We start from the raw sequence: 21,938 nt of genomic DNA, 5'->3' as shown, positions 1-21,938 counted from the left end.
TGGTGGCCCAGGTGAGACTGTGGCCTGGCTATTGGGAAAATTTCTGTGGGACCTTTGAGAGTGAGAGTTTTAGGAGAATAAGTCATGAAAAAATTTGCCCAGGTATTTCAGCACAGAGGCTGGAATTTGAGAGCTCCAGCTCTCCTTGCTTCTTATTCTTTCTTATCTATGATTTGCCAGCCAGCCAACATTGTTAACACAGCCATTTTGTAGGCACCGGGGACACAGACATAAAGGAGAGCTCTAATCGTCACTCAGAATCAGAGCCATGCGAGTTGTGCATACTGTCAAAACTCTGCCTGCCACGGGTTTGGTCCTGAGAGTTGCTCCCTAAGGTCGAGAGACTAGACCCTAACACAGCACCTCCAGGGAGCAGAGACCCTGGCCACAGGTGACCGAGAAGTGGGCCTGTTTCTAGGAACAGAGCCTGTTTGCGTAGGACGCCATGTGGAGTTGTAAGAGCAAAGCGACTAGCACTTCGGGGTCGGCGTGTCAGTTCAACCACAGCAGTTACTCTCAGCAGTCAGGACATTCCAGACTATGGAGAAGAGACCCACAGACATAGAGAACAAACTTATGGTCACCAGGAGGGAAAGGGGGCGGGGAGGGGTAAACTGGGAGTTCAGGATTGGCAGGTACTATTACACATAAAATAGATAAACAACAAGGTCCTACTGCACAGCACAGGGAGCTATATTCAATATCTTGTAATAACCTACAATGAGAAAGAGTGTGTAAAAGAATGCGTGTGTGCACATGTATGACTGAAACAGGATGCTGTGCACCAGACACTGACACAACAGTGTCAACCGACTGTACTTCAGTAAAAACTAAAAAAGATTTTCTTAACCCAGAAGAAAAAGATTATGTGTATGAATGAGAAACTGTTAAGAGAGTCAGCCCAGTTCTCCCTGGGAATTCTTCAAGGCTGAACCCCGAAGAGCTGGGACATGAACCACCAAGCACTAGATCAGGCATGGAAAGCTGGATTCATTTAGACACTATTTTGGAAAAGCTGAAGTCAACGAACTTTAGGAGCTAACACACTCCCAAACACCCAGATGCCTTCCTGCTGTAAATTTCCACCCTCCCTCATGACACTGTCCCTCATGACACCACCCCTCGTGACAAGCTGTAGAAAGAAGGGAAATGCAATGATTTTTATCAGGCAACCCTCTGGCGGTGGGGCAGATGGCCTGATAGCCAAGATTTAACCCCTGCCAGCAGGGCAGGGGCAGGTGAAATTGAGAAACTGGGCAAATCAGGGCACCTAGCTGGTATGTTTAAAGAAGGCACTTACGCGGTGTTCTGGGCCTGGGTCCAGGAAGCAGTGTCCTTCGGTGTGCTTTCAGTGCAGTGAGGTGTTCAGGGCTTTTCCTCAGTCAACTGGGTGCCACGTAGAACCTGAGCTCCCCAGCCACCTTCCCAGGCCCCACCCATCCACTCACGCTCTTCCTTCTAGAATGTCACCCTGTGATGAAGCAATACGGTGCTTTAAAAGACAGAAGATTAATCCCAGGTGATACTTCAAACCTGCGAGCATCCCAGCTGCCTTTGGGAATGCGTACCTTTAAAGTTAAAACACATTTGTTTGAGATCTTAGCCCTTGGGGGATGATTTATATTCAAAGGTGTCTAGGTAAAAATTGTAAAATTGGATTTTTTTTTAAAGATTCCTATATACATGGCATCTTAAATATATATATATATACAAATTTTATGTACAAACCAGAAATAGACTCACAGACAGAAAACAAACTGTGGAAACCAGAGACAAAAAGGGGGGAGGGATAAATTAGGAGTTCGGTATTACCAGATACAAACTCCTATATATAAAACAGATAAACAACAAGGACCTACTCTATAGCACAAGGAACTATATTCAATTTCTTCTAATAACATATAATGGAAAAGACTCTGAAAAGAAAAAAAAATGTGTGTATATATATGTATAACTGAATCGCTGTGCTGTACATCTGAAACTACACTTCAATAAAAATAAGAATTAAAGAGAAAGAAAAGAAAAGAAAAAAAGTTTCCTAGTCATCCATCTCTGCTGGGATACAAAGCTGCACAGCTCCCTAAAATAATCAGGAAATGCTTTCTCGGCAGGTCAACTAATTTTCCTCCCAAGCCAGTGCAGTGCGGGGACCTAATCCCTACACCGCCGTCACTCTTGTTGGGCATTGTAAACAAGCTGGCAACATTGTGCAGTAACCGTGCATGCAGAGTCAAACGATCGTTTCCCCAGTCCTAAAACAGCACTGCAGCACTGGGTGGTATTAATTTAATTCTCTACCACAGCAGACATGTATTCTAACCAATCAGTTGGGGGTTATCATGTCCAGATATTTAAGATCATTCCTGGCGGTTGAGTTTGGAATTGTCGGCTTTGCCCGCCGAGCACCCTGCCAAGAAATACAGCAAGCCTAGCGGAAACCACCAGCCCCATCCACACCCTGCATGTGACCGTGGGGCTCAGGGCGAGCCTCGAAAAGGCAGGAGAGGCCTCTTCCACCTCCATGCATCTCTGCCACCCCTGAAATGTAATGTTTTTATTTCATCAAAGGAAAATTCAGTGCCTGGCCTGAGGGTCCTGATTTTTTTTTTCGCATCAATTTGCATCTTGATTTTTGTGTGGTACCTGCCTGCTTCTTCCTTAATTGAACATGGGGAGCCTGCGGCCTCTCTGCCCATCAACGTGCACACCTGCTTAGGGGATGTGGCTGGGCACCACGCATGCAAGGACACTCAATGGAAATTGTACATTTAATTGGATGTACAGTTCCTATTCTGCCCATGAGGCCTGAGTGAGCCTTTAGACGTTGTTAACCTTGGCTAAGTTTCTTGTCTTATTCAAGCTGAAAGTCTAAAGGCTACTTTTCATTGTAAGGGAGTTTTTGTGATTCTTGGTTTGTTTTGAATGAAATTATTTTTACCACGCATTTTTAGTACAAAGTCTGTGCATTCTCATTATAGACACAATGTCTAAATAAAAGAACACTGTAAAGGTACCTACAGTCCCACACACCCGGGCCACCACACCTTCATATGCCAAGAAAGAAACCGCTTTTCCTGCAACGTAACTTTTCATGTGCAGAATTCTGTGAACCCAATTTTGCAGGTTTTTTTTAAGACATTATCTCTCCTAAAAATCTAGGTCTTATAAATATGTAATCTGAACTTTTAAATACATGTAATGTAGGACTAGTCTGGTTTTAGAAAACTCATGCAATCACCCAGCTACAAAACTACTATCCCTAGTTGGTGGAGGCATGTGTGAAAAACATGTGGCTTGTTCTTTGAAATTTCAGTTTCAACTGCTATTTTGTAACACATCGATAATGCAGTTTATATAATTTTTTTCCTTTTTAGAAGCAACTCCTCTCTTCAAAACAACTGTATGAGCTCAAGCAGCTGTTTTAAAACTTCCAGTGTTACTGGCCATGGGCAACTCTAACTGTTGAAGGCCCCCTTCCCTCCAAAAGTCTTCCTTCCCTACACGCTGCCCTAGTCAGAGAGAACCACCCCTTTAACGTGAAGATTCTGTCAGAGAGCAGCGCGGTGAAGAGAGGTCGGGAGGTGGGGAATGAACGTGCGCTGACGGTGCGCGTCTGGGAACCCCGGTGCCTCCTCTCTGGTAAACCAGGGTCCACTGTTCACCTCCTTCTTCTTCCTCCAAGTCCCAAAGGATGGTCCTATTTCCTTTGCCTTTCTGAACCTGCTGCCCCTCCATGGCCGCACACAAGCCCCTGGGGGAGTGGAACAGCCAGGCACTCCCCTCCTTGTCTCTGGCCACCCACACTCCATCACCTCCTGTCTCTTCCTCCCTCTCTCCTTCCCTTCCCTCCCCTCCCCTCACCTTCCCATCCTTACCCTCCCCTCCTCCCCTCCTGGATTTTCCCAAACTCACTCCAGGGAATCCCACATGGCTTTTGGAAAATAACAAGAGGAGTGAAATGACAGACATTCCAAGAATCACGGGACTTCCTCGTGGTGGTCATTTCTGAGCGTGTGCTTCTCCCCATCCTAACCTTACTTGTTGTGAAAGCACAGCCGAGGGCTCAGCACGGAGCCCCTGGGACCAGTCATGGGTTGGAAGCCTGAGTCCACCACCTATGCACTGCATGACCTTATTAGCAAGCGACTGCATCATTCTGTGCCTCAGTTTCCTCATCTATAAAATGGGGACAAGAAGAGTACTTACTTCATTGCGCTGTCAGGACTAAATGATTTGTCATGTGTAACAAAAATAAACATGTAGCAAATGCCATGTAAGTTCATTAGCTATTATTGCTTTTAAAATTCTAGAAATCCCACGTCCTTTCTGGTTTGGATATGCCTTTTGCTCCTGTGGAATCATGTGGAACAAGAGACAGGAATTATTTAAGTGCCACAGTACCGCTGCCTCAGAGATACTCCAGAATATCTCCAACTGCAACAGAAAATAAGACTAGGTTACACCTTGACGTATCATTTATCGTATTTTATCCAGGTCTTTCCTTGCAAAATCACCTAAGAGAACAAGAATTGGGGTAGCCAGAAGTGGACACTTTGTTTCTTTAATTGAAACATAGTCAGTTTACAATGTGTCAATTTCTGGTGTACAACATAATGTTTGAGTCATCCATATGTATACATATATTCCTTTTCATATTCTTTTCCATTATAGGCTACTATAAGATACTGAATGTAGTTCCCAGTGCTCTACAGAAGAAACTTGCTGTTTATCTATTTTATATATAGTAGCTAATATTTGCAAATCTCAAACTCCCAGATTTATCCCTCTCCACCCTCTCTCCCCACAGTAACCATAAGGTTGTTTACTATGTCTGTGAGTCTGTTTCTGTTTTGCAAATAAATTCATTTGTGTCTTCTTTCTTTTTTTAGATTCCACATATGAGTGATATCATATGGTATTCTTCTTTCTCTTTCTGGCTTACTTGACTTGGAATGACGATCTCCAGGTCCATCCATGTTGCTGCAAATGGCATTACTTTATTCTTTTTTATGGCTGAGTAATATTCCATTGTCTATATGTACCACACCTTCTTTATCCACTCATCTGTCGATGGACATTTAAGTTGCTTCTGACAAGTTTTCTGACTCAGATCACACAATGTTGGGAGCTGCAAACCAGCCAGGTACTGGGAATTAGCAGGGTGGTTAGGACAGCTCTGGGAATGGACACTAGATCCCCCAGGAAAAAGGGGGTCTTAACACTTTAAATACTCTGGGCATTTAACCTCTCTTGATATTCTGAATAGGTATTTCTTCATGTTTGTGCCAGTCATTCTAGTTTATGCTATGGAGAATGAAGAAAAATTTCCATGAGTTGGCCTTAGAATTAGTTTGTAATCTAACTGACAATTTGATCAGTAGCACACTCTCAAAAGCATTATTGAAACAGCTTCAGGGATGTTCCTGGACTTGGGCAGAGCCAACAATATTCCTGCTTTCGTTTCACATTGCGAAGTCCTCTTTTTTCTGATCTTCATTATAGACACCTGCAGGTGGAGCTTTGATGATTCCCTGAGTGATTCTCTACCCTGAGGCCTGGATAATTTTTTTTTAATGTACTAAAGGGTTGATATTTCCTAAAAGTATTCTGGGTTCAGTCAAACATGCTTTGCTGGTTTATGTGTCAACTTGCTAGGACCATAGGGGGCTCAGACATTTGGTCAAACACGATTCTGGGTGCATCTGTAAAATTGTTTTGGGACGAGATTAACGTAGACCAAGTAAGCCGAGCACGCTCCCTGATGTGGGTGGGTGTCATCTAATCAGTTGAAGGCCTGAGAGAACAGAACTCATGCTGCCTGGTGGCCTTAAGCTGGGACCTTGGTCTTTCCCTGCCTTCAGACTTACACGGGAACACTGGACTGTAGCTGAACACCATGGGCTCTCCTGGGTCTACAGCGTGAAGGTCTTGGGACAGGTCAGCCTCCGCAATTGCATGAATCAGTTCCTTCTACTAAATCTCTTTTTGCATGTGTGTATTACCTCCGAATGATTCTGTTTCTCTGAAGAAATACCTAATACACATGCATTTTGGAAACTGCCTCTTTGTTAGGTGAATACCTCCCCCCATGAGAAAGCTTTCTAATTAAACATTTAAGTGTTACCTTGGAGCAAAACATCACTTGCATGGCTACCCTACTTGCTGACAGCTAAGCTGACTTTGCCGAAAACAGGAAAGACGATGTTCATTAGGTATGTAATGGTGGTGTGTAAAAGGACGTTGTGTTTTCATGAATGGAAGTAAAAACAGATCCACCAGTGACCTGAACGCTGCTTCTAGCTACCAAGAGTGTGTCTGACTTGGACTGAGTTTTTATTTTTATTTGCTTTTCTTTTTTGGGAGGGGGAGGCGAGGTAATTAGGTTTATTTATTTACTTTTTCATTTCTAATACAGGTGCTGGGAACTGAATCCAGGACCTCGTGCCTGATAAGCACGCGCTCTACCATGGAGCTGTCGCACCCTCCCTTGGACTGAGTTTTTAAACTGAGTTTCAACATGAGTCTTTAAAGTGTATACTTAGGCTACAGTTGGCAATGAGGCTTCATCACGACTGCTGGAATAGTCACGATCTATGTGCTCAGGACAAGCATATATCACATCCCTAGAAAGAGTGGCAACCGTCTCGTTCGTGTATACGGGTCAGCGAATTTATTTGGCGGGGGGTGGTGGGTGGGAAGGTGGGGGAGGCACAGGGGAAGCCATCCCAGGAGCTCGAGCAGGGCAGTAATTTGACCTGATTGTAACTTCGGTTCACCCCAGCAGAGGTATGATGATCTGAGAAGCAGGTGGTGGGGTGCAAAGGGAAATCAGGGGGGTGGGAGACGGGTTATGGTTCTGGCAATAGGCCAGGCAAGAGGAGCTGAGCCACGGCTGGTCCGGGTGGTGGAGCCTGAGCAGGGTCGACAGACCTGGTGATGGACAGCACGTGGTCACGAAGGAGGGCAACGCCCAGCTCAAGTCCCCGGGTTCTCGCTGGACTAAATGAGCACTCTGCACGGAGACAGGTAACTTACAGGGAGGAGCAGATGGGGAGGCAGGGGAGGATGTCTGTGTTTTAGATGTGTCTGAAGCACCTGGGACTTCCACTGGACAGGGCAGGCAGGTATAGGAGGCATAGGAGGCGAACTGGGCTAAGAAATAAAATAATGGGTTCCCAGCACAGAGGGGGCGATTGAAGCCGGGAAGGCTGAGTGTGCCGTGAGAAGGCTAGGGAAGGAGAGTGCACCGCTGAGAGCCCCAGAGGAAGAGGCGGCTTCAGAGGGGATGGGAGGGGGAGGGGACAGCTCAGTGGTGGAGCAGGGGCTCAGCATACAGGAGGTCCTGGGCTCAATCCCCAGTGCCTCCATTAAAATAATTAAAAAGCAAAAGATGGAAGGCACGCTGCTTGGTGGGACTCACTGGCGGTCAAAACCAGCGTCTTCCTGTCTCACCGCTCCTGGCCCTCCGCCCCAGCCGCAGGCTACCCCCACTTCAGGGGCTGCTCTTTTGTCCCACTTTCCCCTGTGGGGACAGCCGGGATTTTTTTTTTCCGATTGGGTTACAATTCACGTAACATAAAATTCACTACGGCAAGCATTTTAAAGTGTACAATTCAGCGGCCGTCAGTCTATTCACAGCGTCGTACAAGATTCAATACCATCTAATTCCAGAACATTTTTGCTTTGACCTTTTAAGCCCAGAAAATGAATAGAAGGGGATGAACTTCATTACCATCAAAGCTCCCCATGCACCATAGGTATTCACGGTTTGGTATATAAAACCCCTCATTTTGTATTTTCTATTTATAACATTTTGCCTCCTCAAGGGCCATGATATTGTTTTAAAAAAGGGGGGGGGTCTGTTTTATCTGAGCCTTTACTAATTCCTGAGCTCCAATTCATTCTTTCGGCGTATTTTGAATCGCTTCTAGGCTGCTTAGTGCTGACAATACAGTGTGAACAGCGAGCAAGCCCTGTCCTCTGGGGTCTGCAGCCTCGCAGGGATGACACCAGCAACCGGGTTACTGCTACCGTGATGAGCGCCGTGGGGTAGGTACTAGGAAGACAACCGAGTCTGGGAGGCAGGTGCGATTCCTCCGAGAAAGTGGTGTTAAAGGTGAGACCTGGAAGGACGGTGGTTCAGGAAGGGTGTCGCTGGGGTGTGGACGGGGCGGAGGAGGCAGTGCGCAGTGAAGCTGTGACAGAGCGAGAATGTTGGCCATGGGGACCCTGAAGCCCGGGACCTGCAGGAGAGTGGAGCAGGGTGACAAGGCACACAAGGCCGTGCTGACGATCGGGGACGTTATCTTCAGTGACCCCCGTGGAAGGCGTTCATGTGGGGACGACAGGGTCCATCTGCTGTGCGGAGGCACGTGGGAGGAAGGGCGGCTGCCTGGGTTAGGCTGGGCGTGAGGTCAGGGAGGGAAGAGACAGGCGATGCTTGGGAGGTGGAAGAGAGAGAGAAGGAGGCAGGTCTTGAGGATGGCTTAACAACAAGGCTGACGGTCAGATCGGGAGCTCTGGGGAGGAACACGTTTGGAAGGAAGTCACAGTTCCGATTAGGATGGACCGGGCTGGAGGCGCCCGGGAAGCCTCCGCGTGGAGATGTCGAGCTGGTAGCTGGGAGTCTGGCGGCTCAGCGGACACGCTCGGCCCCTCACACACAGACGTGACAGCACCGACGTACTTCACCACCTGCTTGTTTACCTGTCTTTCCTCCTCCCTCAGTGATGCTGGCTCAGCTCTGCCCATTCCTGGATGGGAGCGGCTCTCTCCCCAGGAACGTGTCCTGCTGTGGACGGCGACCCTCTCATCTAAGGCTCCTTGAGGGTAGGAAGGTGTTGCTTATCTCTGCACCCCCGGGACATGGGTTAGAAAGTCACTAGGTTTCTGACTGATGACTGACCAAGAGAACACACGAATCCATGACTGCGCTGGAAGCTACGTATAGGCACGGACTAGAGAGAGTGGTGGACATCCATTTAATTTTGTAGCACCCATTATCACAGTGGAAAATAACCTCTGTTCATAGAGAAACATATAAAATCATACAGGAGATCAAAATGAAGGCAGCTTGAGAAGCGCAGCACGAGGACATGGAAACATGGAGCATCACCACAAGTCAGCAGCTCCTAAAGCGCCGCTCCCGGTGGCTGGCCTGTCCTCCGCGAAGCTGCTGCGGGCAGGCCTCTGGGAAACGGCCACCGGCTGTCACGTGAAACACAAGAGCATGGAGCGGCTCAGGAAGTCAGGAGAAGCCGCCCTCTTCCATTTCCAGAAAAGGCCGATGAACTCAATCATTTCATTTCCAGTGGCGCCGTCACTGCTTTGATCTTTTCAATTCCCAACGGAGGAGCTGGTTTCCAGGAGGCCTCCTCAGCTAAATGCGGCTGCCTCCTCCTGGGCGGCAGGTCTTCCTCTAAGGGGTGCAGATGGCCAGGGCAGACCCCCACTCACCCGGAGGCCCCAGCAGACCGAGCATCACGGGCCCGACCTCCAAACACAAAGGAAGTGAGACTTGCCCTCCTCCATTCATCGCCAAGTGCACAGGGTCCAGAAGGTGGAGTCTGAATTCCCAAGCAGGAAGTTGCAGAACAAAGAGGGAGAATGTCTCTCAGTCACAGCCTTGGGGACACGCAGTTAAGTCTGTCTCAGTTACAAGGGCAGAAAACAGTTTCACCATGATCAGGCCAAGAGGGTCACAAACTGTGAGACAACCCAACAACTGGTCTCTGCAGGGGGACGCAGAAAAAGGAAGCGGAGCAGCCCGCGGCCGGGAGAGAGGGGGCTGCGGGCACAGAGAAGAGACCCGACCAAGGACTGAGCCCACGCCCTGAAACAAGCAGCACACAGAGCAGAAGCCGGGCCGAAGGAGAGGAAAGCACAGGGCGGGGAGGGCGGGGGTGGGCAAGTGTCACAGGGAGGGGAGTCCTGGCCCAAAACGACCTGAGACGTATCTCCTTACCTGAAAAGGGGAAAGAAAAGCTGCTGGATCTTAGTTATTAATACCTTATATAAAACAGCGTGTTTTCCTCTCATGCATCTCGGGAGGAGGAAAGGCCGGCGCTCCGGGCTGGCGTCCGCGGTGACTAGGGGAGACCCGGCCCTCTGCCGCTTTATTACGTGGAAGCCCCCGTTCTCATGGTGCTAACGGCGGGGCATCAGCACGCTGAAAGTGGAAGAGACCAAACAGCCACAGACGGCGAACGCGGGACCTCCACGGAGGAGAAGCCCTGCTGCTGCTGAGGCAGGATTCCCAGGCGAGGAACCACGACCAGAGCTGGCCGGTACACGTTTCACCTGCGTGACGCGCACCTTCGGGGGCGGGAACCCGCCCCTCAGCTGTGCCGGCCTCGGTCCACGTACATGCCTCGACGTGTGAAACAACTGCCTCTCCCACCTTTCGGGGGGCCGCTTCCGAGGGGTCTGTCATACAGCCGGTGACTAACAGGAAGACGGTGGCTTAGGGGCTGGTCTTGGCCGAGTCGGAAAGGACATGTGGGGATGCTGGCCTCCAGCAGAGGGCAGTGCCACCTCAAGGCGCCTCTTGCCTAGGACAGTCTCCTATCACTGAGTAAGTGTTCAATGGCGCAGAAATGGAGGGCTCGTCCTTACAAGTCACCCCGAGTGTCGACGGGCGGTCCTGCCAAGCCAGGCGAGCCCTAGAACAGTCCCTGCCACCCTGCACCCCGCCACGCGATCGCAATGGGACTCCAAGCCTTCATAACCAGAGGTGGAGACCATTAGCCACCAGGACTTGGGAACTAACGCTGCCACGCGGAGACACCAGCGGGTGGTGCTCTGCGGCCTCACGGTTTTCCTGAGTTTCCTGAATGTAAGGAGCATCTTCAGCTCTGCCCCCATCTGACCCACCTGGATTCTGTGCTGAACACTTAACACTTCCAGTCCAACTCAAAGGTAGGTTCTGCTGACCCGTGTGAGCAATAGCCATGCTCAAGGTATCTGTGGTAAGTTCTGTTTAACATCAGTTTTGAGACTGAAATCTTAAGTTCGGAATTTTGAAAACACATCCCTTAGAGGCAGTGCCAAGAGGGACCAGTCTTCACAAGTCAGCCCACTGAGAAAAAGCTGAGAATTCACGAATTTTGTAAGTACAGAACCTCATCACCACGTATAACAATGTCTCCACGAGAAAATTTGCATCACGTTTTCTGGACGTTAACTCTGGGGTGTTAGGAACTGGTTTTTATTTTTGTCCTTGCAGCTGGGGCCCTACTGGAGGGAGTCAGCAGCCCACCTCCTCCGTGGCTCTTCCCACCACTGAGAGGGGCCCTGGGGCCCGCCGTGGCTCCCGCAGAGCAGGGCCGCCCTGAGCCGGGGACTTGGGAGGCCAGGGGAGTGCCAGGGCGCAGGGGAGGGAGAGCAGGGTGGTGGGGGTGGCGGTGGCTTCCACCCCCTCCTCCCAGGCTGCCCTCTGGCAGAGGCAGAAGTCTTTGGATACAGGGGACACCTTCCCACCCTCCCTCCACGGGATGACGGTGGGGTATGGGGGTGAGGGAAGGGGCTTTCTGGTGGCACCGGCCGGGCAGCATTAGCAAAATATCGGTCAGGCTGGGACCTGCTCCTTCTACCCCAAGGTGGTGTCAGGACACCAGGAGCCATGAGCCTCGGACACAAGACACTGCATAACCACACCCCTTCAGTCCCACGTCCCTAAACTGTCGATAATAAATGCCAAGAGCTCACTTATACTTCCCCAGAGCACTCTCTGGGCCAACAGAGAACTGGTCACGTGCAGCTTGACAAGAACACGGGGCACAGAATCAAATTCCTGCAAGATGAGGGCCCCCTTCCAAGTTCTGCAGGGCGCCCAGAACACAGCTGACAATGAACACTGAACAGCCACTTCCGCAGGCATCAAATTGAAAAAGAATCTGTTTTAACAATCTCTACATTTTATTAGTGGCTGTTACTTTTAGCCCATCTTTTGATAAGCCTGACACTTATCTGATAACTCTGACAAGAGGGGACGAGCTCGGTGTGACTGTCGCTGACTGAACCAGAAGTGACGGGTCAGTGGTAATTCTGCGAGTTTAGAGTCCACATTCGATGGTGAGGCTGCTTCCTGGCAACCTCCTAAAACCCCTCTGTAACCGTCAGTGGAAAAGGAAGTCAGTGGTTTAGAAAACAACTTTCTTTGGCATTAATCCTACTCTTTCTTGTACTCTGATCGATGTTATTCATCATTTTTGCTTATTTTAATCATGGGATCCTCCTAAATTGGACGATGTGCCTTAATTTTCTAAAGCCCCGGCAAAACCAAATGGCACTTCCAGGAAAGCGTTGGGGAGACCACAGCTTCTCTCTTTTCTTCCCCCCAAACCTAGAAAATCTCATCTGCCTAGTAACAAACTCTCCCGTCCCCGACACCTTCTACAGGAAACCCTCGGAGAAGAACACTGGAGATTCTCGGGACCCGATTTTCCACTTGGTTTAAGATCCTTTAAAATCTGGATTTTAACACACAGTTTCCCACCGAGCATCACCGTGAAGGAGCCCCCCTCCTCGGCTAGCGTGCTGCGTGGTGTCGCTGGGCCCTGTTTTCAGCTGGGTAAATGGGTGCTGAGGGAATTCCACTCCACCCACGGGCCAGGTGATTTTTATTTGTTTCTTAACTGAGCTTCCTCTCAGGGGTGAAACAGCCTGATAGAAAAGATGTGAAAGTAAATATTGAACTAGTTTTTAAAAGGCCACGGGCGCCGAGAGGGCCTTGGTGGACTCCCTGTCACGCCCTCCCGGGGCCCTGCTCACGCTGCCAATTCCTGACTCCGCCCTCCCAGCAGCCACTGGGCTTTGCGCTTCCTTCAGAGACACCCGAGTGACGGCCTCTTTGATCGTGTAGAGACTACACGAGTGTCTGAGCAAGAAAGACGGCACGTGGGGTCTGAGGGGCATCGCCACACAACGTAACAGGCTGTCAGTCCGCCTGCGTCCTTTACAGCAAGGAAAGTGACAGGCTGTTGGGTGACCCCTCTGTGCCGCGTCCTTCTGAGCCGTGGGAGTGCCCCCCGTCACAGCGGCCCTTGTGCAGGACGACTGTCTGGGGCCACCACGAATCTTGGTTCTGATTTCAGCGGTCAGCAGTATTTAAGGGAGAGGGCACTTTTATTTCCATCGCATCTCACATGAGTCCACTCTGATTGCAGGCTTTGGCCCTGGTCCCTGGAGGAGCCTATGACATATTTTTCCCAGTTTTTCCAGATTCAAATGTTAAATTAAAACAGATGTGCAAAACTAAAGGAAAATCCGCCACCAGAAACATACCCCACCCCTGCACAAAACCACCAGCTTTGGGGAAAACCAGTGTCTGCTGTTCCACGTCCTTATCCTCAACTTAAACAAGGATGGATTCTCATCGCTCCTTTTTTTCGGCGGGGGGTGAGGCAGGTAATCAGGTTTAACTATTTACAGGAGGCCCTGGGGTTGAACCCAGGACCTAATCACGCTAAGCGTGTGCTCTGCGGCTGAGCCGTGCCCTCCCCCCACTGCTCCCTAACCCGGGCTGCCTCGGCCCTGAGGGGCTGGGGAGGAGGCGCAGGTGTCAGAGGTTCCTGCGGGGGTCCGCGCGCCCCCGCCTGGGCCACTCCTCGTCCACCCACCTGCGCAGCACCTTCTCCACGTCGGCCCTGCGGTAGAGCCTGCACAGCTCCACCAGCTGGCCCACCGTCCGCTGGCTGTTCCGCAGCAAGAACTCCAGGGTGGGGCTCTGCGGCCTCTGCTCCAGGAAGCAGAGCTCGTCGTAGGGCATGCCCCACTTGCTCGCAAAGTTCCTCCAGTTTTTGACCGTTGGGTGACAGGGGTCCAGCTTTATCCTGATCACGTCCAGTAAGTCCTGGTCGTTGAGCAAGTCGCTGATGGTGGGGGCCCGGAGGGAGCAGGAGGAACAGGTGCCATTCTCCGCGCAGGACGCGGCCTGGCTTCTCTCTGCAGAACAAAGAACATGGCCCACAGGTCAGTGAGGGGCCCGAGACAGCGTCTGTCTCCTCCGTCCTCTGTTCTCCAGCTGCCTGGTGGACAGTGTCAGCACGACTGTGACAGAGGAATCCTGCAGGCCACCCATTTCTAGATACGCACCAACGACCTGGTGTTCTTTACAGCTACCTGGCTGGAAGCAGTGGGAAGATTTCACAAAGTCAGTTCTCCCCGCTCCCTGAGCGCCTCTGTGGCCTGTGATGTGCGTCTGTGAGACTGCTGGCCAGAACCAGGGCTCCACGGGGCAGAGCTCCCTCCATGGGCAGGGCGCCCGTCCCGCGGGGGCCAGACTCCGTCCTCATCCACACCTCAACCCTGGCCCCTTCTAACTTACAAGCTGGCCCTGACAGGTTTTGAATGCCAAACACAGCATGTTAGGGTGTCAAGGATTGCACAAGTCTCTCAAATGTCTTTTAAAAAAACATGGAAATTGAACTATCCACTTCCTGTGCATATTTGAAAATAAGTGATAAGGGATAATGCCAGAAAACTTACTTTTTAAATTTATGGCCACCTTATCATCCCTTTGCCTTTATCTGTGTTTTCTTCACCCACGGGGATGCCTCTGAAGTGGAGCCAGCGCCTTGAGGTGCGTGCAGGGGGCTGGGCGAGCAAGTGGCTTCGAGCTCAGCCTCCCGGGGAAAGCGGCCCCGCCAGGAGGAAGGGCCGCCCTCTCCCATCAGTCACTTCTGGCTCCGCCAGGAGGTAAGCGGTAAGCAGGTTAGACGTGAGAGGCCAGGAGGTAAGAGGCAAGTCAGTTATAATAAAGTTGTAAACAGGGTCTGCTCAGCATGGCCACCCAAGTGACTTCAATTCTGCAAATTTAAGAATCTAGGCACTGTATCTCCTAACCTCTGGCGAGGGATATTAGCAGCCAAAGGCGACGCCTGGAGATCACCAGCTTGGAAAATTCTGAGCGGTTATGTGACCTTTACTACACTGAGCCACGGGCTTCCCAATTTAGGAAAGTAAAGAATTGTGGAAAAGGCGGGAGAGGGTATAGCTCCATGGTAGAGCGCATGCTTAGCATGCATGAGGTCCTGGGTTCAATCCCCAGTCCCTCTGCTAAATAAATAAATAAATAGCACCTAGTTATCCCCCTCCCCAAGGAAAATTTTTTTAAAGCCTAAAAAAAAGAAAAAAAAATCATGTGTTTAAGAACTGGGAAAAAGGGAGTCACTTTGCTGACTGTCAGGTTGAGAACCAGCAATCTGGAGGCAAGTACAAATTAAAAGATAACAAAACCCGTGAAAATTGTATTTATACTCTTTGATCTATTACTGCAGCTTCTGAGCATCCAGCCTAAGAAGCTCATTTAAAATATGTAAATAAACTATGCATATACGAGCATTTTAATCACAGTCTCATCCATACCCATTTTTAAAAACAACTTAAAAATCAAAGTGAGGGGAATAGGGAAACAAACTGTTGTACTACTTGACGGAATATCATTTTAGTAATTATGACGCCTATGTAGCCACCTGGGCAACGTCTGTGCTGTCATGTTAAGCGGAAAATGCAAGATGAGGCGTTTAGGAACTCAGTAAAACCCGGGGGAAATTCTGTGCTCCTTTAGCTGTGGAGAGAGATGTACAAGACAGCCACAGCCAAGGTGCTGATGTGGTGGGGTTGCGTTTGTTTCCCCAACTTTCTCTCGCGGTGTTACATTTCTATGATAACTAATACGGAATTATATTTACAAACATACCATTTGGTACAGAGAAGACTTATCAACCGGCCTCCCTCCTCTTGGCCAGGCTTCACGCACGCCCTTGGGCCTCCTCCTTCCTACCTCCTCCATGATGCGTTTCATCAAGTATCCCCTCTCTTGCCCTCACCTCCAGCCACCCGTCCCTGCTGAGTCTCTTTCCTTTATCTACACATACATACGGGGCTCCTCTGCCATAAAAAAGTAAGAACTTCAAACTGCCCGCCTCTGGCTTCATAACTGGCTGAAGCCACTATCTCTCATTCTCCCTTATTCACAGTTAGCGAGGAGGAGAATTCAAGACCTGCACCTCCAGTGCCTCCTCATGGTCTTCATCTTCCTTGGCTTTGAGCGGCGTCTGGCCCAGCCTCGTTCCCGCCAAACCTCGGCACGGCGGGACCCAGCTCCCTGCACCCCAGCTGTGGGCTAAGGTCTAGTTCTGATGGAGTGGGGAAATCCGGAGAGGCAGACCCCCCACCCGACTCTGAGGGTCACCTGGACCTCCTGCTGCTGCGAACGCCCCATCACAGCAGCTCCCCTAGGACCTGGCTGCCTCTGGAACTGGGCCCGGGACTCTTGCCCCTTTGGACACGGTCTACTGCACTGCAGGCTGTTTTCCCTGCAGGTTCCTTCTGGCAGCCAAGCCCCACATCCCCAGGCACATCCTATCACGTCCAGCCACGTCCCTTCCCTGGTCTGCCTGACACGCTGAGATCCCCGCCTGTCTCATTGCCGAGTCCTTGGGAGGGACCAGGGGGACTCCAGTCCTAGTCTTAGTCCGAGGCTCTCCCCTTCCACATCCTGTCCGTCTGGTCATCTCCTCCACACCCAGCAACCTCCACAAAGTGCTCCAACTAGAACGGAAGACCCTTTCTTTTCACATCTGCAGGACCCAGCACAGCCCTGGGCGTGCAGTGGATGCTGCCCGCTAACCTGGCTCCAGAACTGACAGCTGGACAGCTCCTCTTGCTGTCCAGAGGACACCGCCAACCCCAAGAACCCAAACCAGTACGTACGTCTCCCCCTGTGCACCCAAAGCACCTCAGTTCCCCTATTTACACTCGCAATCCCCCAGCGTCCTTACGGACTTCTATCCAAGCAGCCACCACGTCAGGGCCTCCCCTGGAGCTGGCCCTGCCACTCCTCCTGTCCGGCTGCCCATCACTTCCTTGAGCGTCATCTGTGCTCCAGACAAGCTGGACGACTCAGGTGCCTAAGCAGACAACCTGCATTTCTTTTAAAGCCTAATTAAATACATTTTTTAAAATCTAATATACGCTCAGCAGAGAAAATTTAAAAATTATATATGATTATAAACTTTGTATAAACATGAACATTGAGGGTCTTCCCACCTTTCTGTGACCAGGATTAACAATTCAATGCAGACCCTTACGTGTACATTTTTGGCCACATCTTTAATCACTTCACCAGTCATAGGATTATTAGGCCAAAAGGTATGAGCATTTTAAGGCTGTCAGTGCCCAAGCCCCAGACTGCTCCCGGGAATAAACGCTGGACCGATTTACACTCCAGCTGAGCTCGTGATGGCCCTCAGCAGCACCAAGTATTGGTTTCAGAAAACTTTGTCAGCTTCACAGGTGGAAATTGATGCAGATCTCATCCATGCCTTTTCCCATGTTTCCCCCGGTCAGTCTTCTCTCTCCCTTTCGCGGAACTTCCCTTTAGCTACTGAACTTCATCCACCCCGTAACCCCCACCTCAGAGACAACGCTCCCAGCTCCTGCCTGGGACGCTGTCTCGCTCAAGTCCCACCGCTTCATTTGCCCCTCCTGACCCTGCCCTGCAGTGAGACGTCCTGTACAGTCTTCTTATAGGGGCTGTTCCTCATTACACCTTAAACACCCTGAGAACAGGCCCACAGCCTTCTGTAATGTGCTCTGTGTCTGAGAGTTTTAAAATGTCGAATTACACTCCTATGTAATACAGTGAAGGTCATCCTTCAGCTCCATTAGTAATGGTGTATAAAGAACTAAGACTTTGGCCACATGGTGGGACATTTTACTTAAAAAAAGGACTTTCTAATGGTGTAGGTAGTTTTGCAGTAAAAGGGGGAATGAGGGAAAGAAACTGTGCAATTTTCTCTGCCCTTATTTATTATGAAAATAATATTCTGTCAAGTTGGGAAGAAAGTTGAGCAAAGGGTATGTATAATTCAGTTTTTGTAAAAACAAATAATACAGGCATTCACATCCATGTTATACACACACTCAGGGGAACAGGAAAAAATCTGGAAGTAGGTACAACAAAAATGTTAACAAGGGAGTATTTCCTAATTTTCTATAGTTATTGTGTTTGTTTGGATACTTTAAAAGTATTTTTTAAGTTACAGAAAAATAAAGTGGGGTCTCCACCTCCAAGTCCAGAATTAAGTGCATTGGTGTCTGAAGGTCCACCTGTAATGAACCTCTGTGAGATTCAGAGTCGGCAGTGTCTTCTCCTTCAGCACCAAGAAGAGGAATGAGCATCAGGCAGGCGGCCAAGAAGCCCCTCTGAGCCTCCCAGTGCATGAGCTTGTTTCTCTGAGCGACTACGGTGACCATCTATCAGCTAGTTTTAAAACACACGAGGTGCCACAGATCTATTGGTGCTTTCCTTTTGTTTTTGCCACGACACAAATAATAAGCCTCTTACTGAGCTGGAATCTATGCAAACTGCCAAAAGTCGTGAGTTTAAAGCTGCCTTTTAGAATCATAAACTATAATTAGCTGAGGACTTCAGCAGAGAAACATGCCTCTTTTCCTATCAAATGCATTTTGTCCCGCCCTGCTATAAACACCTGCCACGTAACAGTGCACATGAAAGGACAGACTGGGTGATGCCTGGGGGAAGAAACAATCCTGGGGAAGGAGAGAGACTTAGGACCAGAGACGTTTTCATCAGAAATGGGGAAAAAGGGCTTATCATTTGATGCCTGTCAAGGGGCAAGCACAGAGTTGCTGAACAGTAGAAACTTGAAAGCTGTCTGCTCAATGAATGAATGAATGAGAACTGTGCTTTCTCCTCAGGAGACAAGGTAGGTCTGTTATTACCGTTTTTTTTAATAATTTAATTTTATTTATTATTATATCATTTAATTATTCTATTTACAGGGAGAAGTAATTAGGTTTATCTTTGGTGGAGGTGCTGGGGATTGAACCCAGGACCTCATGCATGCTAAGCACGTGCTCTACCACTTGAGCTATACCCCCCCCCCCGTTATTACCATTTGATGAATTTTAGGATCTGAAGAGAGAATTAATAGTAAAGGACAGAGAATGTTGCTGCTGTCTGCAGGCAGTTAACAGACAGTGGTGGGCAGTAGAACAGTACTGGTCTTAAAATACAAAAAGGTGGATTCTAGATTTGGGGGAGGAAGAGAGTGTTCTTGAGAAGTTAATTTTGTACAAATACTCACTGAGAGTCTCTAACAAGTAGGTCCCTTACTTGCCACGTCTGACACCTGACTTGTGTACTTCCCACTGATGTAAAGCAAGAGTGGATCACACCGCTGATGTAGGATGACTGCTTATTTAGGAGGAAATCCCGGAAGGATCTGCCCTCCGTAAGTTTAGTTTGAGTGCTGGCTCAACCTGAGGAAGAACTCATCGGAGGAGAGAGGGTCCGATTTCTCAGTGGTTTTCGTCATCCCAGGGACTGTCATTTGCCAAGCGCCTAACGCACAAGCAGTCCTGCACTGAGTCCTTCACAGGCGTCATCCTGAATCATCCCAGTTCTGGGTATGTATCACACAGGGCTCACCAAATCCCGGGCTCCAGTTTCCCAGAGCTTGACTTCTCATGGCATCTAACATCTTTGAACTTCCCATTCCTCAGCTATAATATGAAGAAGATAATAATGCCTGTATCTCATGAATTAAATGAGACAAATGATGTGAAAGCATTTTTGTCAAGTCATGTAAGTGTTATTTAACGACGTTAGATTTCACATTTATTACTTTTTTAAGTAGACTGGGAAGAAAAGAGTCTCCAGGTCGTCTGGCCTCTGCTGACACCTCCCAACTGCTGTCTTCACTACTCCCTGCCCTTCTGCCTTCACTACCCATACTTGTCCCTAGAACACTAAGCTCAGCCCGGCCTCAGGACCTTTGCACCAGCCACTGCTTCTCCCTGGAGTCCTCCTTCCTCAGATCTGCACGTGGCTGGCTCCTTTGCATTATTTACAGCCTGGTGCACCTTCCCAGCTAAAGTAGCACCCCCTCCCTGCAGGCAAAATACATTGTACGCATTCATTTTCCTCAAGGCTCCTGCCACCTCGTGTAATCACTTATTTGTTTGTGTTTATTGTCTGTTGCTCCCACAAGTATGTAAGCCCCAAGAGGACAGGGACTTTGACGTCTGGTGTCACCACTGCATTCCAGGCACACAGCAGGCACTCGGTGACGTCTGCTGAGTAAATCAGAGGAATGAAGAATGTGACACGGAGAAAGAGTCAAATTAGAACCCTCTGAGGAGCCTATGAAGAGCGATCTAGAAATTTTCAGACGAACTGAAACTTTTTCCAGGGCTGTGTGCATACAAGGCAGAAGAAAGGTTACTGGCTGCTATGGAGAAAGAGTGCCACAGAGATTAGCCACCAGCTGCCAATCAAGCCAACACCGAGCAAGTGTGCGACCTGGACAGGTCACCCAGCCTGCTACGGCCGTGGCCTCGCGCTCTGAGCGGGGACAGCACTGCCTGTCTCATGAGCTTGCTGAGAGCATTCAGTGAGGCCACCCGTGAGAGCCTCCTCCTAGCACGTGGTAAGCACGCCACAAAGAACCAGTGCTGCGGGTAAGGAAGCATGACCAGCAGCCTTTTCTTTTAAAGCAGTGGTTCTCAACCCTGGCCAAGAACTAGAACTTGCCCACTGCGCCCCCTCACCCTGCAGAGATTTACAAAATCCCGATGTCTGGTCCCAACCCCAGAGCCTCACTGAATTGGTCCGGAATGCAGGCAGGACAAGGGGATTTTAAAAAGCACCCCTGAAGATTCTAATGTGCAGCCAGGGTTGAAAACCGCTGCCTTAAAGACATCTACAGAGTAAGCTCTTAGTCAGAAGGACCTGCCAAAAATAGATTTTGGAACGACAGCCACTTCTCTTTGAAAGAACCCACGCCTGTCCGGTGATTAAGAGCCTGTGGAGAGATATTATTTCCCCACGTTCACAAGCAGCAGGATGGATTCTCCCCTGGGGCTGGCTCTGCCCCCTCCCCACCTGCTCCATCTTCTCACACACAATTAGACCTTAAAGAAGAGTTCAGAAATCTTTGACAAGGGAAGTCTATGTCATTTAAAACAATGTAAGAAACAGTTCATGTCCAGCGATGCGGCGTCTAACTCTCAAGTTTGCGGCTGGCAGGTTATAAAATGATGCTCAATTAACAGTTAATTGGGAATTGGAACGAGATTCAGAATTCACGAAACTCATGATTGGTTGAGCCCAGAAAACGGCTGCAGTCAGGATGCTGGCAGTGGATCACACATTGACTTAATGTGTCTCCCTGCAGGGGAGGTGCCCTTTTATCTTGTACACCTCGGCTTCTCGAGAGCTATTACCGCCCCGGTGTCTCCCTCCAACACAGTACCACCGCTGGCTCTCAGATGGTTTATAATAATGTTCCCCACGGTAACTCGGCCTTGAGTGAGCTCAGACAATGAAATAGGAAACATTTTATACTGGCAGCTTCGCAAACAGCAAAATATTGTGGTTCTGAAATAGAATAACTTTCTCCCAGGTGTCCATAAATTACCAGATTTGGAGCCTGCAAAGTACCAACAAGTGTCAAAGCAGAGGCACATACTTCTGCAGTTACGTTTATTAAGGGTGCAAATTCATGCTTTTTTTCTATGTGTGGTTTCCAATGTGGCTGGAAATAAATATATTTAAAACACCGGTTTAAGGCTTTGATAAATCACTGGGGCACACACACCACGTTACTCATTAGAGGCGGTTATTTGCTGCGAGCTGGGAAGTGATGAAGAACTATTTTATCTAGTAAGAAACTAACCCAAGGGCTTTTGGTGGGTGTTTGATCTCTTAACCAAAGGGAAAAACAATACGGTTTCATTTTCTCTGACACACCCTTTTAAGAAGACATCAAGTTGGCAGCACGGGGGAGTCTAACTGACAAACTGGATGGATCTTGGCTAGTAAATCATGCTGGGCCTCAATTCTGTCTTCCAACGAAACTGGAGTACAGAATACACATTAAAAAGAAAGAAAGAAAGAAACACATGTA

At 49.2% G+C, this 21,938-nt stretch overlaps 1 protein-coding gene across 8 annotated transcripts in view; it reads right to left on the bottom strand.

Annotated features, from left to right (window-relative positions):
- Positions 1–4,360: 4,360 nt before the first annotated feature.
- Positions 4,361–21,938, bottom strand: part of EDARADD (EDAR associated via death domain) — an 85,446-nt gene continuing 67,868 nt past the window's right edge. For 6 of the 8 annotated variants that reach the window (XM_072971035.1, XM_072971036.1, XM_072971032.1 and 3 more), the window contains 2 exons: positions 13,620–13,944; positions 6,708–12,107 (listed from right to left, as the gene is read on the bottom strand). In XM_072971035.1, coding sequence (XP_072827136.1) covers positions 11,936–12,107; positions 13,620–13,944 — 497 coding nt within the window. In that variant the 3' untranslated portion in view covers positions 6,708–11,935. The other 2 variants (XM_072971039.1, XM_072971040.1) reach the window with 2 other exon arrangements.

This window comes from Vicugna pacos, chromosome 11 (assembly GCF_048564905.1).
Source record: "Vicugna pacos chromosome 11, VicPac4, whole genome shotgun sequence".
NCBI classification, from domain to species: Eukaryota; Metazoa; Chordata; class Mammalia; order Artiodactyla; family Camelidae; genus Vicugna; species Vicugna pacos.
The sequence above is the reverse complement of the archived record's forward strand: the minus strand, read 5'-3'. Positions and strand labels throughout refer to the sequence as shown.